This window comes from Gymnoscopelus braueri, assembly GCF_963280865.1.
Source record: "Gymnoscopelus braueri genome assembly, chromosome: 6".
NCBI lineage: Eukaryota > Metazoa > Chordata > Actinopteri > Myctophiformes > Myctophidae > Gymnoscopelus > Gymnoscopelus braueri.
Window position 1 is genome coordinate 19,151,835 of NC_137607.1, and position 15,813 is coordinate 19,167,647.

The 15,813-nt window shown below is 44.2% G+C and overlaps 2 protein-coding genes across 8 annotated transcripts in view; one reads left to right on the top strand and one right to left on the bottom strand.

Moving 5' to 3' along the window:
* mcf2l2 (MCF.2 cell line derived transforming sequence-like 2) overlaps window positions 1-15,813 on the top strand; it is a gene marked incomplete at its 3' end in the record, with an annotated part of 129,764 nt that overhangs the window by 57,383 nt on the left and 56,568 nt on the right. The window lies entirely within an intron of this gene.
* Window positions 1,458-9,910, bottom strand: LOC308087799 (lactosylceramide 1,3-N-acetyl-beta-D-glucosaminyltransferase A-like). 2 transcript variants are annotated; one of them, XM_080431971.1, is made up of 2 exons: window positions 9,692-9,910; window positions 1,458-3,904 (listed from the first exon to the last, which is right to left on the bottom strand). In XM_080431971.1, the coding sequence occupies exon 2, from the start codon at window positions 3,202-3,204 to the stop codon at window positions 1,996-1,998; it is 1,209 nt and encodes a 402-aa protein (XP_080288097.1). In that variant the 5' UTR covers window positions 3,205-3,904; window positions 9,692-9,910; the 3' UTR covers window positions 1,458-1,995. The 2 variants fall into 2 exon arrangements, with proteins under 2 accessions (XP_080288097.1, XP_080288098.1); XM_080431972.1 differs by having other exon boundaries at window positions 9,688-9,910.

Genomic DNA, 15,813 nt, shown 5'->3' on the forward strand with positions numbered 1-15,813 from the left:
GGTGTAAATTAACACTGAGGATGTACAATGTTAATACTCGAGTAAAGAGTTATTCTCCATTGAAGTATTTTTCCGTTCCAAATGTGAAATTTGGTGTCAGTCAAACCACATGGCCCTGGCTTCTATAAACCTGTCTCTCTGGGAGCATTCTAAACCCTTTTCCCATCATCTGGCATCATTTAACCTGTGAAGTCATGCCGGATGTGGGCATTTCTCTCAGACTGGCTCTGGTTCTCTACAGGAAGTGTCTGCTACCGTTGCTGTTGGGAGCACTGAGAACTGAAATCAGAGCTCAGCTGGACACCTTCACCGTTTTATCAGCTCTCCAAGTGGTTTTAAGACCACCCAAATGGAAATGTCAGCAGTGCAGCACTGCGAGCTGAATAAGTCGGTCTCTCTCTTACAAATTACCTCTAAATGTATTCAGAAGTTGCGACTTAATTCCCTTAACCCATTAAGACCGGGAACGCATCTGTGTGATTTTAAGATTTCTTTGGCTATTAAAAAAGCAGATCTACAAGCTGTGTGCAAATCTTTTAATATATTTTTTAAAGCAAACATTTTTAAGCTTCTGGGCGGTCCCTGGAACAACATATTTTGAGCTGGGGGTCCGCGGCCAAATACATGAAATTTGATGGGTCCTTGACATGAAAAAGTTTGAGAACCACTGATAATATATATATAATCCCCAGAAGCAAAGATTTGAGTTAAAAAAAATTGCTTAAAATATATATATATATATATATTCAAAGATTTTCACACATTTTCAAGATTTAAAAAAAATAGCAGATCTACAAGCTCGTAGCGCGGCACTCGGTGCCGTGCTATGAGCTTGTATATCTGCTATTTTTGAATAGCCCAAAGAAATCTTAAAATGACACAGATGCTTCCCCGGTCTTAGTGGGTTAACGAGAGAGAAAATATCCTAGAGATTAAACAATGACTCAATCTGCCAGACTTGTTCCATTACCCTGTGGTTGTCCTGTCTGCTTCGCCACAGCAGTGATCATTACCGAGGAATCTCTCTCTCCACAATTAGAGGTTTTATTGCAAGAGAGTGTACACTGAATTCTGAGCCGTATAGTCTGGAACCCCATGATATAGTGGCTTTCTAATCCTAAACAAAAAATGACTGCAGACAATTAAACATGAATAGATGTATTTAGCTCCTGATAGATGAAGGTGTCCTGATAAAAAGGTGTATGTGACACATGATCCGTGCCTTTTCATCAGTGAGCAACCGTGACTACAGTAGGGCTGGGCTGGGATGTGGCCCCAAAAAAAAATCACTATTTTTTACTTTTATCTGCCTGCCTTTGACAGTGACTGGCTCAGTTTGAGCTCACCTGAAGTACTGTAGCTCAAATGTACAAAGAAGAAGGAAAAAAAGAACCCTATGAGCTTTTATGTTCTGTATTCAACTTTCTTGAAAGTTTCTTCAAGTATTTTTACCAAAACAATATCACAATATTTATTTTAACCAAATACCTTTATCGATATTGTGATAAACATATCATATTGTGAATTTGTGACGATAACAGGAAGTTTTGTACAACATTTTGTATTCTACCTATCAATTCATTTATTTAACAGTCGGCACTTAAACAAGTTATACAGCGTGTACGTTTGTGGACAAACACGGCTGATGTAACCCTAACCTGTAACTGTAAACGGAACAGGCTTAACGGATCTACACCACAGAAACAAATAGTGGTTTCCACGCATGAGTGAAGAACAGGCAGGTGCTATTGTGTGCTTGACAAAATGGCTTTAGTCTTTATTGCGACAGGGCAAACACACAACACCAGCAGCAAACATTGAACTATAGCATAGGGGGAAAAAGGGGGAAAAAAAAAACACTTTCTATGTATTTTGGGCTCAGTTGATTGTGTCTGTGTGTGAGTATTATTATTTTCTCAGCTTGTATGTGTTTGATTGTGTTGCAGTTCATCACATTTTTAGTTAATTAGTCCCAACATCTCTTGACAATCCGTTTCATCTGAAAGCTGCCATACAAGAATAGGTGTTCTGGTAGTACGGCCGACATAGCAGCATCACTCTAACTGCCGTGCAGTAGGCCCTGTTAATGAACCCAGAGGACAGGCCACGGACCGCGGGATCCGTCGCCGCCCGCCACAGCGTGCGTATATCCTTGGCGTGTCCGTGCGACGTGATCATGCGATTGTAGATGCACTGGTGGTACGGGGACTTGCCCTCCCCCGAAATGTACTCGTGCTCCTCCGGGGAGACCCCCATGGCGTTGGCACATATCCCCATGAAGACGTCGTCTATGTACATGGAGGAGTTGAGGAGCAGAGTGGCCTGGTAGATCTTGGCGGCCACGTCCCCCGACACCACGTACCCGGCGCCCGCCGTGTAGTCCGGGTAAGAGGGCCAGGGGTACAACTCGTAAGGAACGTGATATTTGCTGTCTTTGCGGCGATTGGGAGGGGCTCCCCGGTGCACGTGCCCCACCCACAGGTCTTTGGCCCCTGCCTCGGTGCTAAGGAGACCCCGCAGGTACTTGACCAGGTTGGGCATGTGTACGAAGATGTCGTCGTCCGCCGTCATGAAAAAGCGAGCGTGGCGGCAGTGTCTGTGAGTCCAGTGGAACTGGAGGATCAGCTTGGTGGTCAGGTTGTGGAAAGTGTCCGCAAAGTCCTGCTGAATCAAATCTCCGTACGTCCGATCCTCCCGGAGGAGAGCCCTCTGCACCGCGGACCTTTGTCCCGCGTCCGGGTGCACGCCCAGGGCGAACACCACCCTCACGCTCTCCCCCGCCTCCCGCCAGACGTAAGTCTCGTTGCCCCACGTGTCCCGGATCGCCTGGCGCCGCTCGAAGCCCTCCGGCGAGGATTTCACAAACAGAACCAAGAGCACGTCGTCCCAAGGGCGTCCGCCGCCGCCACCGGTCCGGCACTTGTCCGCGTGGTTAATGAGGTAAGGGTAGCTCACCGCCCCGTCGCCCTCCGTCGCGGGGCCGGCGTTTCCGCCGCGCCGACGGTGCAGGTGGGGGTTAATGGCGAGGGAGGTGTTGATGAAGTCATAGCTGTTGATCAGGTAGCGGTAGGTGTAAGACCTCACGTGGCTGACGACGTGGTGGTCCAGCTGTTCCCAGCACACCATCACCATGCACAGCAGCAGGCCGGTGGTCAGCAGCTGCACGCACTGACACTTACGGATGCGGCGGAAGTTAATGAACATGGCTGCTACCGCGCCAAATGAGCCACAGGGCGCTGTGGCGATTTACCTGCCCTCTCCTGTTCTTTTCAGTCCTTTATTCTTATTTCACTGCTTTTCGTCTCTTCTCTCTTCCTCGTCAGCTTTCTTATTGTAAGAGTATATAAATTCTTCCCTCCTTTCAGTCTGCGCCGCCTCTCCTCCTGACTGTATGTCCTTACTTTATCTTCTTCTTACCTAGCTTATCTATTTCCTCTCACATATATTTTCCCGTTCACTGTATTTTCTATCTAGTCTCTCTCGCCTCACTCCCTACTTCATCCTCCTGTTGTTTGAGGTGTGTTTGTTCTGTTGTTGTCAAGTCCAGTAGGCCTTTGTCAGACTTTCCAGCAGACGTATGGCTCCGTTACTGAGCTTCCTCCACTCTGTCAGTGAGAGTCTGTGTTCCCTCATAGTGATTGGGGCTGGAGTGAAGGTGCGCCGGTGGGGAGGGAATAAAAATCCCAAACCCACCTCGTACTGTATTTTCTTCAGTTGACAAACGTCATCATCATCGCCCTGCCGCTACTCCTCTTCCTCCCTCGTAGAGAACCAGAGTTTACAGTACTTCCCCCAATTCCTCTTCTGCTTCTGTATCTGCTCTTTCTGTCCTCCTCCACTCCTTCTCCCCTCTGATCATCAGCGTGTTGCTAGTGGTGGCATGGTGTTAAAGACCTCATTGGATCTGTGGAAGACAGAAGAACATTGAGAATGATGCGCTGTAGGGATTGATTTCAGATTTCGGTTAAACATTTTAAAGTGGAATAGCACTCCATTTGAGAAATAGTACCTTAACGTCATTGCTACTGTATAGTAAGCACAGATGAAGGTTTGTCTCTTGTCATACCGTACATACCATTTCTTTATCTATGGAGCAGAAAGAGTTTTTATCTATTCTAACATCATAAACAAGTGACGCTCGCACAAACGTTTCGGCTATCCAGCCTTCATCAGTGTCTTATCTAACATCTGGCTTCACTGTGTTGCTCAAGTTTACTAAAGGTTATTGGACGGTTGAAAACCAAGGAAATTTGGAAATGTACAAAAGACCATAACTAATACTATAAATTAAATGTTATCCCATTTAACATCAAACATGAAAAAAACATTGTCTATCATGGTCTATGAGACCAGATCTGTTTCTTCTCCACAACAACCTAAAGTAGACCTAATGTAGTAGACCAGTGGTTCTCAACCAGTGATCAGGGATCTACTGTAGGTGGTCCCCAGCTAAACGATGGAGAGTTGGTAACCAAATGGACCCGTCCCTTACACTGTAGATCTTTAACTCTTGAGTGTAAAATGAATTTGAATTTCATTGTATGCTCTCAAGAGTTAAATTATTGTTAAAGCATTACTTAATTAAATAATTGTTATTTTGATCAACGCTTGCCTGTTATCTCTCCTATAGAATAGATCCAATCGGAACCTCTCCCTCCGCTGGGAGAGGTTCCAAAGGGGGTTATCACTCCTATGGTACCAACATCAACTACAGCATGGAATTGTGGACAAAATCGTATCCAACGATAACAAAATATTCTAAGTTTTGGGTCTGAGAGTTTAAATCTCATCAAATGGTGGTCCGTGGCTCAAATGCCAAATAAACAATGGACCTTGATATGAAAAGGTTACGTTGAAAACCACTGTAGTAGACTACTCACCGAGAAGAAACTGTGGAGGAACTATTCAAACTATTCGACTCTTGGAGTCAACCGAGGGCAAGCAATGGCTTGTACTGTAACTGTGGTCCTGTGTAATTTGCATCTGTTGGATTTGCAGAGGGTGACCCGTCGTCACATTGCTTACCGTCTACTTTTAGTTTAATGTGTCAACATTGGACAGCTGAACATCTGATGCTGACTTTCCTGAAATAGCCCACTGTGTTAGATTGTCGTCGGACCAGATAGGCGAAGAAATGCCCCCCACCCCAGGGGAAATAAACCTGCTATCTGTCCCATTTGGAGCTGCGTGAGTCTGTTCATCAACGATAAGCTATCTGTTCAAACGTTCAGAAAACGCACCACGTGTGGGCGCACACATGCTCTCTCTCTCTCTCCCTCACGCTCTCTCTCACACACATACAAAGAAGTTGCCACAGTTTTTGATACAGTGAAATATGGTTTTCTAATTTCTATTTGTGTATTCCCGCTGACAATCTCCTCCTGAATTTTGTCCCAGTTTATGATAGATATTATTTACACAACTATTTCTCTTTTTGTGAAGGCAGATTGTAAGAGGTGCCACCCGCTTTAGTCCTAAATCCACCGTTACGGGTTACAAAATAATGTTATGTATACGGCCGACTTGGGCCCTTTCCCAGACCTTGTGCTTCCTCCAGTGTGTCAGATTTTTTAAATTTAAGCTAGCAACAGTTTACCCAGTTGTAGAGTGCTGACCACACACTAAGATGCTTCATGAGCCATGTAACTAGTGGTCTAATAAATAGCCAGTGGAAGACTTTCAATTATGTATTTTACTGTAGAACATTGAGTTTACAGTGTTTTTTTCCGTGTACTCATTCAGCAGTGGTGGGACACTCAGTAACACTGCTGAAAATGTACATTTAGCCCATCTTCTCCGCCGTAAAATATAAACACATAGTAAGTAAACACATGGTCTGTGTTTAGAATCACAAACAATTCTATCATGATTGCGTATTCAAATAAAAATCGTTTCAGGATTCCAAACCGGTAGAGGTCCCTGTTTGTGTTCCGGGGGTTAAGCCTTATTTAAGCTCCGTCACTCACACCAATATGTTGCTCATCTAAAATAGCAGACGTTTAAGCTAACAAAACAATGCATGGTGTTAAATTAGGCTTTAACCCTTTAAGACCTGAGGCGAAAAATGTTTTTCAAGATTTTTCAAAAATAGCAGATCTACAAGCTCATAGCGCGGCACTCGGTGCCGCACTATGAGCTTGTATATCTGCTATTTTTGAATAGCCAAAGAAATTGACACAGCTAAAGTGACACAGATGCATTCCAGGTCTTAATGGGTTAAAGGCATGTGAAACACAATTTATATATTTTTTAAAAATTTTCATCCAAAAGTCTAAAGAGGAAAGTTGACAGTGAAAACGGAACAAATAAATAAGAATGGAAAGAGAACTGTGTTCATCGTACCCTGTTTCATCAATGCAAAGACGTTTATGTCCATATCCTACCGATGTGGGACGGTCAATCAGATATTATTTACTTTATTTATTCAGATGATATAAGAAATTGTTAATGTTTACAAAAACATTTGTCCGGGCCAGATATTATCACTGGCAGGGCGTATTGCCTGCGACTGCTTTAGGTTTTGGGTGTGCGAATTAAACAATATTACCACCAACCACAATATCCCGTTGTGGCCTTGGGATATGCCACTCATAACATAGTTCGCTATGTCCTGTGTGTGTCACTCAGTTTAAGGCCGGATTAATGTAAATGCCGACCCAGCGCAAAGCATCATAATAGAGGGGCTTTTGCACGGCAGAGACCCTCACCATGAAAGTTGCTGATGCCTGTATAACGTCACACAATGGGGCTGAACACATTTTTCCACAGCATACTTTAACTGAACACCGGGGGTTACCCAACAATGGGCCGCACTGACGTGCTGCTAAGCCCCGCCGTAGAGAACCGTCCTGTGACTACAAACAGCATGAGACCATCCACTGTCTGGCTATCTGTCCCCCGGATAGACCCGCTCACTGTGGAGCCAGCCAGTTTGAATAGGCATGTGTTTGACCGGAGGTTTTCATAAATGATATCATTATGGGGGGAATGCTGATGCACACGTTTTTGGCTGTTGGTGGTAAATTTGCCTATTGCTGCCCAGGTGCAGCAGAGTAGCCCTGCCTGATAACCAGAAATCCCCCCTTCGCCCAGGGAGAGTTCCCTTTTTTTTGGAGGAGCGGTAGATGTTTGGTTTCCCAATGCGGGGAGACCTGGGTTCGAAACTAGGTCGTTACATACTGTAGGGAGGTATCAAGAGTGCTATTCATTTCTATTCATACTGCACGCGCACACACTCTCAGACACACACTCTCAGACACACACACACACACACACACACACACACACACACACACTGTACATACTGTATGGACAGACACAGAAGATTCGTCGCTCTTATAGTCTTATACTATTTCCTACCTTCCTTCTGGCTCCGTTTCATGTGACCTACTTGATTTATTGTGAATATACCCAAGGGCTTTTAGCTTAGAACATTTTGTTACAGACACCAAAATAACAATATGCTCAGAATGAATTGGTGTGTTCCACGCTATAAGAAGGAGCAAACACATTAAAATGGAATTAATTTAAATTTGATTCCAGAGCCACATAAAATGTGCTTTCTTCAACAAGTCGCACTATGAATAACCACTCCTCTGTTGTTGATTTGAATGAAGAAAGTGTTAGACTCAGATGACCTGGGTAGAATGCCCACTAGGATTAACCACTGACAGCCCCTTTATTCTCTTTCTGAATTCTAGTTTATAATCTACTTCTCGTCACTTAATTTAACTGACAGTGTACAAAATGTGGACCAAATGGATCCTTTCAGGTCCATTGTGTTAGAGTTACACATGGATAAATTAACGATGAGGACTGTATTGTGTATCTTGTCCCAGAAACCCCATGTGAGAAGACTTGAGGACACAAGCTCCCTATATTTTAGAAAGAGAGAGGAGATCGAGGGAAAATGAAAACAATCGGCTCAATTAAACGATATGAATTGGGTTAAATACTAGTCAAATTCAACTATCCTTTTGATAAACTCCACTCAATCATTTGAATGGAGCATAATAGTTGTTTCAATGGGTTAGCCGAAGTGTGAGAAATCCCAATGGTTTAGCATGCCTTTTGTAATGAAATATTTAAGGAATGTAGGATATCTTTGTCATTTATATGGGTAGGTTTACAGACAGTGATAAGTGAGATTGTGAGAGAGAATGAACTTCCAGTTCTATTTTAGTAATACAGTCCACTGCTTTTGTGTCTTTATGTCAAAATAATGTATGTTTTATTGTCAAGCTTATGCTATTTGGGGTCAGTATTTACTACATAAGCTGGGCTTCCACCTGTGGCCAATCACTTTATACTTATACTAAAAGACGGTATAAAGACCATAGATAAGGCAGAATATATTAATCCCATGGAGAAGAGGAAGTAGGAGTGTTATGCCATGCAGCATGCTAAACCACCTGATCCCAAGATATGCTCATTGCTCATCAATAAATCACAGTTAGTATCACTGTCTCAGAAAAGGACATTTTGACAATTGATTCTTTGATACTGGATGTGGAGTCAGTCCGTTCACACTGCATCAACTGTGTTGTGCAGTTTACACTCAACACCCTGTGGATGTTGTTGGGTGTTTCCCTCTCAGCAGGGCTGTATTTAGCAAGCACATGTGCCATGAAGTTAACATTTTTGCTCTCTAGGTGCTAAATTGTCGATGCTACCAGCTACTGCGCTAGACCAGTGGTTCTCAACCTTTTCAGGCCGCGGCCCCTCCCAAAATAATCATACTTGAACTGGGGACCCCCCAAAATAATCTTATTTGAACTGGGGACCCCCCAAAATAATCTTATTTGAACTGGGGACCCTACAAAATAATCACATTTGAACTGGGGACCCCAGAAAATAATCATATTTGAGTTGAGGCACTACATTTAGTTTGACTCGGTTCCACAGTGAAAATAGCTGATCTACAAGCACACAACGCCTCGCAACGCAAGGCGTCGTGTGCTTGTAGATTTTCTCTATAGATATTTTCACAATTTTTGCCTCCGTCTTAAATCATTTGACAATTTAGCCAATGTTTGACCAGTTTTTATAGTATAGTTTGCTGATTACTTTTGATGCAGTAATGGTCTTTTTCTTATATTTCTTTCTTTTTTTCCCCTTTTGTCTTAGAAGTCCTTAAATTGTCACTTCACTGTCATCTAGGGACCCACCCTCAAAATCATATGGGGGGACCCCCCCTGGGTGTCCCGACCCACAGGTTGAGAACCCCTGCGCTAGACAAGCAAACATTGTACCTCTACCATCCAACCAGTTTTATGAGTGAAACACAGCGGATAGCCAAGAGATTGAATTTGCTGATAAGTTTTCATGAAAGGGTGTTGTCCCTCTGTCTCCCTCTCTCTCCACTCATAACGTCTGGGCTGAGTCCAGGGCTACCGTAGCTGACATGGCCTCAGAGAGGCTATACAGTAGCTGTAAAACCAAGGTTGTGTGAATTCTGTGCTGCTGCTGGCTTTGACAGCCGTTCGACATGCAGAGGCACAGTGGGGAGGGTTGTGCTCAGGGAGTGTTTACCTGTCTGTGTTCATCATACTCACACTACCTTCCCCTGTCCCCCCTTTCCCTTCACATAGTTCACACGCCCAACTTTTCCACACACACACACACACACACACACACACACACACACACACACACACACACACACACACGTGCGCGTGTGTTGCTTACCTACCAAGCTGCTTGCAGTTCCATTCCATATATTAGAAGGCAGTTATACACTCTGTTGAACATATCTCTTCTTCTGTAAACGGGCCACCATGTCACTGTTTCAAGCTGATAATCCAAGCTTCTCCTCCTCTGTCTTTTCGACCATCATTCTCTTTAGTTTCCCCTCAGCAGCACCAGGAAGAGGACAGCATGTTTCCAACCAAACTGTTGCACTCTCTGTCCTTTCTGTCTCTACTTCCAGAGAGAGAGAGAGAGAGAGAGGGGGGGGGGTGTAGGGGAGAGCTAGAGAGAGAGAGAGAGAGAGGGAGGGAGGTGACAATGGGAGGAACCATTCTACTTGAGTGGGAGGATCTACCCCTTTACCTTGGCTTGCCTGTCAGTGTCAGCAGCCCCACCCCCTCCTCCATCTCTCCCTCCCTCCTATACCCTCCCTCCTACCCTTTCTATCCCCCCTCCCTGTGCCTGGTCATCCAGCTAGTTACAGTACAGGAGAGGAGGGGAGTGGTTGGCTTCTTTCTGGGAAGTTTAAGAGTCCGTCTGCAGTAGTTGGGGGAAGGGTGAAGGGTTTTTCCACTGGGATAGTGATTAAAGACTCACTAGGAGTACTTAGGTCTATTAAACCTTTGGGACAAACACAGACTGAAGCGTGTCATTCATTCAGTCGACACAAACAGAAACCATTCAGGAGCCTACATCAGGAGAAAGATTAGTATTAAGTGGAAGGTTATTGGCATTTTTCGGACATTTGACATTTACCTTGGCTGGCGATTAAAAAGCACAGCTGGACTGGCCCAAGGGTTTAATGGGCAGGGGCAAAACCTGTTGTGAATAGATTGTGCTTATTGTGCCCACATTAGAACACCAACAATGGCCAGAACATGCAACAATATGATTCATAGTTTTAATAACAAGAAGACATAAATCATTGAGATTCTCTTCTGAAATTTCACAGGTAAATTTCAAAACTTCTTGTTGTGAGCAAACCGTTTTTTTTGCCAAGGGCAATAAACTGGGAGACTTTGGAATGTGTGTGTGCCATCTGATCAGGTGCTGCACACAACCTATGCAATAAAGTCATTAAAGCTGGCTGTTATCCGTGTGTGTGTGTGTGTGTGTGTGTGTGTGTGTGTGTGTGTGTGTGTGTGTGTGTCACGTGCCTGTTCATGTGTGCATATGATTATATCTATATTTGACTGCGTACACTCTGCATGTTGTGTGGCTGTAGTCTCTCAGGGCGCGATCTCTTCCACAATCTTGAAATGCTCCAGAGATAGTCTGTAATTCAGCAGAAAGCTGTCATCTTCCACCAGAAAAGCGGAAGGTATTCGACCGATGGTTTGACACAGTGTTCGCAAAATAAATTAAAATACAAATGCATTTTAACCTCATGAACCCTGTTATCCCTATTCGGGTCAAACATTAAGGTGCAAATAGCCATGTAAGCTCACAATGCGTCACAAGCCTGTAGATTGACAAAATACTAAGATATTTGGTATAAAGGGGAAAAAAGCAGAGCCTTCTATTGGAGAGTTGCGTCAATGAGGGGGCAGAGACGGCGCCGGTCACGTGATTCATGTAAACTGAAAATAGTGACAAACGCTAATAGACTCCAGTGCATTCCGTAAACTTTTCGTTCAGGGCTTTGTCACTATTTGGCTCGTCCCGAGCGGCCATTGGACTGGCCTTGAGGAAGTGAACAGAGGTGACGCAACTCTCCTTATATGGCTCTTGAAAAAAGGAGTGGACCGAGTAATCTGTCTTTTTTGCTACACACTTTCAGAGCTGAATTACAGGTGGCATACAGGCGGAAGCATTTGGAAATTGTGGGAACCAGTGTGTCTGTTTAACCCATTAAGACCGGGGACGTGCGCTATGAGCTTGTAGATCTGCATTTTGTTTTGTTGAAAAATCAAGATTTTTCTGAAAATCTTTAGTTTGCATATATGTATTTTTTAAAGCGAACATTTGTAACTCAAATCTTTACTTCTGGGGATTGTACAAATGTCTTCTAAATCCTAACAGTTTGTTTTTTAAAGGTATGTATGGTGCTATAATATCAGTGGTTCTCAAACTTTTCTCATGTCGAGGACCCCCAAAATTCCGCCGACCCCCCGCACCCCCCCCTCCCCTCAAAATATTTAGTTCCAGGGACCCCCAGAAGCAAAGATTTTAGTTACAAATGTCCGCTTAAAAAATATATATATTCAAAGATTTGCACAAATCTTCACGGTGCCGCGCTATGAGCTTGTAGATCTGCTAGTTTTTTAATAGCCAAAGAAATCTAAAATGACACAGATGCGTTCCCGCAAGGGTTAAATAGTCTAGGGTGTCTGTGTGTGTGTAGAGCTCTCTACAAATAACAACCATACATAGTCAGGTAGTGCTCAACACAAAACTCAGCCCACTGCTTCTGTGTACATTCTTGGCTCTAACAAAGTTAGCCAGGATGTGGTTCAGTTACAGCCAGTTACAGGCCTCTCTCTCTCGCTCTCCCTCTCTCAGACTTTAGTCCCCCGCCCCTCTACCCCTCTTTCTCTCTTTACTTCCTCCATATTTTTCCAGCGTTGCCCCCTCTGCTCTCATAACCTTTCCCTCTATTGCTTGCTTTTCTCTCTCTTCCTCTCGTGCTCTGTCTGTCTGTCTCTCTCTCTGCTTTTGGCAGTAGTTGCTTTGTCAAATATCCAGGGCATGTCCATGGCTTAATGTCGTAAACTAAGCTGTCACAGTAACAGTAACAGACCAGTCAGTGGGAACTAGGCCAGGTTTTTGTTAATCTAAACAGAATCTGTTGAGAATTAGACGTAAACTAATCTTAAGAAGTCATCCTTCTCCTTTGCGTTGGAACATGTGGTGTCAAGATGCCAGACAGTAGTGCCACACGCGTTCACACGTGCATGTGATGGATGCATATAGACAGAACTTTATTTCACATTCCTAATACCCACATGAAGACGTGCAATGAAATCACGTGTAATCATGTAGAAGGCATGTATACTCAGTGGTGGTAAAAGTCAAATTCAAAGTAAAATGTTTTACTTAAGTAAAAGTATCAATACTGCAATGTAGAAATACTCTGTTAGGGGCGCGGTCCCACCAAAACATTGTTGTCCGCTGTTTAACTCAGGTTGTGCGCGGCCACAGTTTTTTGCAGCCAGCGCATTCTAAACTAGAAAAAGTGCTCCTCGGAGCACAGGTCTCCGCCAGGTCAGGTATGTTATCGTGGCCTCCTGGTGGCGCTATAATAGGCCAATGTGAAAAGGGTGCCGTTTCGTCTTACGCCTTTCACGGCAATCGGACACTGCATTCATGATTTGAGGCATTTTGTTTCAAAAATGTGTTTTGCTAAATTAGAACTGCTAGTGGCGCTATAACAGGCCAATGTGAAAAGGGTGGCATTTCTTCCTCGGCCTAGAGGGAATGTGCGTGTGAAATTTCATGGAAATCGCAAGCTGCCCCATGATTTGAGACATTTTGTTCAAAACGGACCAATCCTGCAAACTTTGGAAGCCAACCTTAGCCAATGAGGATGGAATATGGGAGATCGGACAGATCCGTGTTGATCACATGACCATAGAGATACTGTACCGATTTGGATAGTGTATGTTTGTGCAGAGACCTGCAGACATTAGCGCCAATCCTGTGGGTGCCGGGGAGCCCGAGCACCCAATGAGAAAGCCGAGCACCCACAGGAAATGTGTCGGTCGGATGACTATTGTGTGATGCTTTGTAACGTGCACAGGATGCATGATGTACCCGCTCTGATACCGTGTGTTATTGTGAACAGATTTCTGTCATTCAAACTCTCTCCCTGTAATCTGCAAAGTCCTTATACCAGTTATGGTTTCATCATCAGCCAATAATCAAATTGTATGACTTTAAATGTAGTAAAAAAAAAAGGTCCTTTTACACACCTACTGGGACAGGTGCGTAGGAGCAGGCAGCCAGTGCATGAGACAGGAAATAATGATGATCGTGCTTCACTTACAGGAAAAAAGTATTTTATTGCGAGTACAATGTTTCCAACTGACATTCATCAGGTATTTCTGATTAAGGGGTTAAAACTTGGTTGATGTGTGTGTGACTTGTTGTTGAGTACCCTACCCACCCAACATAAATCGGCATCCATGCCTGCAGTCAGAGATGGTGGTTGCAGAGAGGCGGGTGTTGTTTGCAAAAAATGTTCTTTGTGACCACATCCTCTGCTCTCATGAGAGCAGAGGATGTTTCATACCTACCCACACGCACAAGAGCAGAGGATGTTTCATATCTACCCACACGCACAACCGTTAACAAAACAAGATGGCGCCGACATGCACAGCGGTGAACTTGACCCTGTCAAAACAAGATTGCAGACAGACAAGGCGACTTGCTTGGTCTCCACACAAACAACCTTTGATTTCCTATACTGACACATCAGGTCACAATTCATGTCAGATCCTGTGTCTTGGTGAGCAGCCTGATCTCCAGAGAATACCGTAACATTGCACGGAACAGTGCACTTCATTCCGTGGATAGTCGCCTCGGAACTCCCAAATTGCGTGCATATGTACGGCGAGTCCCACGGTGGGCGTAACCAGTCGCAACACGGAAAAACCCGGAAGCAGAGCAGTCCGCACAATAAAATTTACGATTCTGTGCCTATCGGTACATAACTCAAACGGCGCTGAGTAGGCACAGGCGAATGTCCCACCGTTCAGGACGGCAACTCGGTCGCCTTAGCTCCCTCGGTGGTCCTTCACGGGGGGACAATTCGCCTGTGACTGCGCGCCTCCGAAATGGTTTTGTCACAAGGCAGCGCCGTACCATATGCACGCAATTCGGGAGTTCCGAGGCGGCTATCCACGGAATGAAGTGCACTCGTTCCGTGCAATGTTACGGTAATCTCTGGAGATCGGGTTGCGGTGAGACATGACCTTTGACACAATCTAAATGTCTCAATAGAAGAGCAGGGAGACAAAATATAACCACCCCAATTGGATAAGTTATATTGTATTAACATACTCTACCATACAGATTCGACAAAATGACATTTCATTCATTAAAAAAAAGTTACATAGTGCCTCTTTAAGTAGATCTCATAACTCTTGTTTCAGAGAAGTAACTCTCTGAAACCACCTGCACTGCATGCACTGATGTGCTTGTAGAACCACTACGTTATACAAAGCCTGCAGAAACACCTATAAAAATGAAAATAGAAATGACTGAGTAACCAGAACTAAATACTTTTACTCCTATACAACCATACAAGATGTAACAAAGAGGCGAGCGGAGAGGGAAGCCAGAAACATGCTAGTGTGAGAGCAGAAGTGTGGAAAAAACAGCCAACCTAAAAGTACTCAGTACTTTACAGCCTTCTTAGAAATATACTCGAGTAAAAGTAAAATATTTGTCTCGGAAATGTACTCAAGTAAGAGTAATAAGTATCAAAAAAATCTAATACTCAAGTAAAGTACAGATCCTCAGAATCTGTACTTAAGTACAGTACTTAAGTACATTTACTCCGTTACTGTCCACCACTGGTGCACAGTTTGTCAGCGACCGGGCCAACGGTGCCGGAGATTAGCTGCTCGCGGACGGACAGGACACACGGACGGACGGACACACGGACACATGGACGGACAGGGGGTAAAACATACCCACGCCATGCCTTTCGGCCTGGCGGAGACAATAAACCTAAATAAACGGAGTGACCCACCTGTCACTCACTTTCAGGACCCTCCCATGCAACAGCTACAACCAGTTGCTCTATCGAAAGCACCGTGTCACTTCCTGAGTCTTGAGACGGTCCGCCTTCGACTCACCCGATTGGACAGAGGGGGAAAAGCAGCATAGAGTGCATAAACGCAAGATGTGCACGACAAGCGGAAAGATGCACAAGAGCGTGAATCCTCGCATTTTTCATTGACAAAGCATTGGCAGATTCCGCCCCCATAGGTAAAATAAAAGTGCGGTGGGACCGCTCTTACAAGTTAAAGAATTCTAAATTTACTTGAGTGAAAGTACAAAAGTATTGGTATCAAATTATACTTAAAGTACCAAAAGTTGAAAGTACTCATTCTGCAGAATGTCCTATTTCACAAGTGTTCAAAATGTATAAAAATCTTTTGAAAATAGCAGATCTACAAG

Coding starts and splice junctions, on each gene's coding strand:
- LOC308087799 (XM_080431971.1), bottom strand. CDS start 3,204: ATGTTCATTAACTTCCGCCGCATCCGTAAGTGTCAGTGCGTGCAGCTG.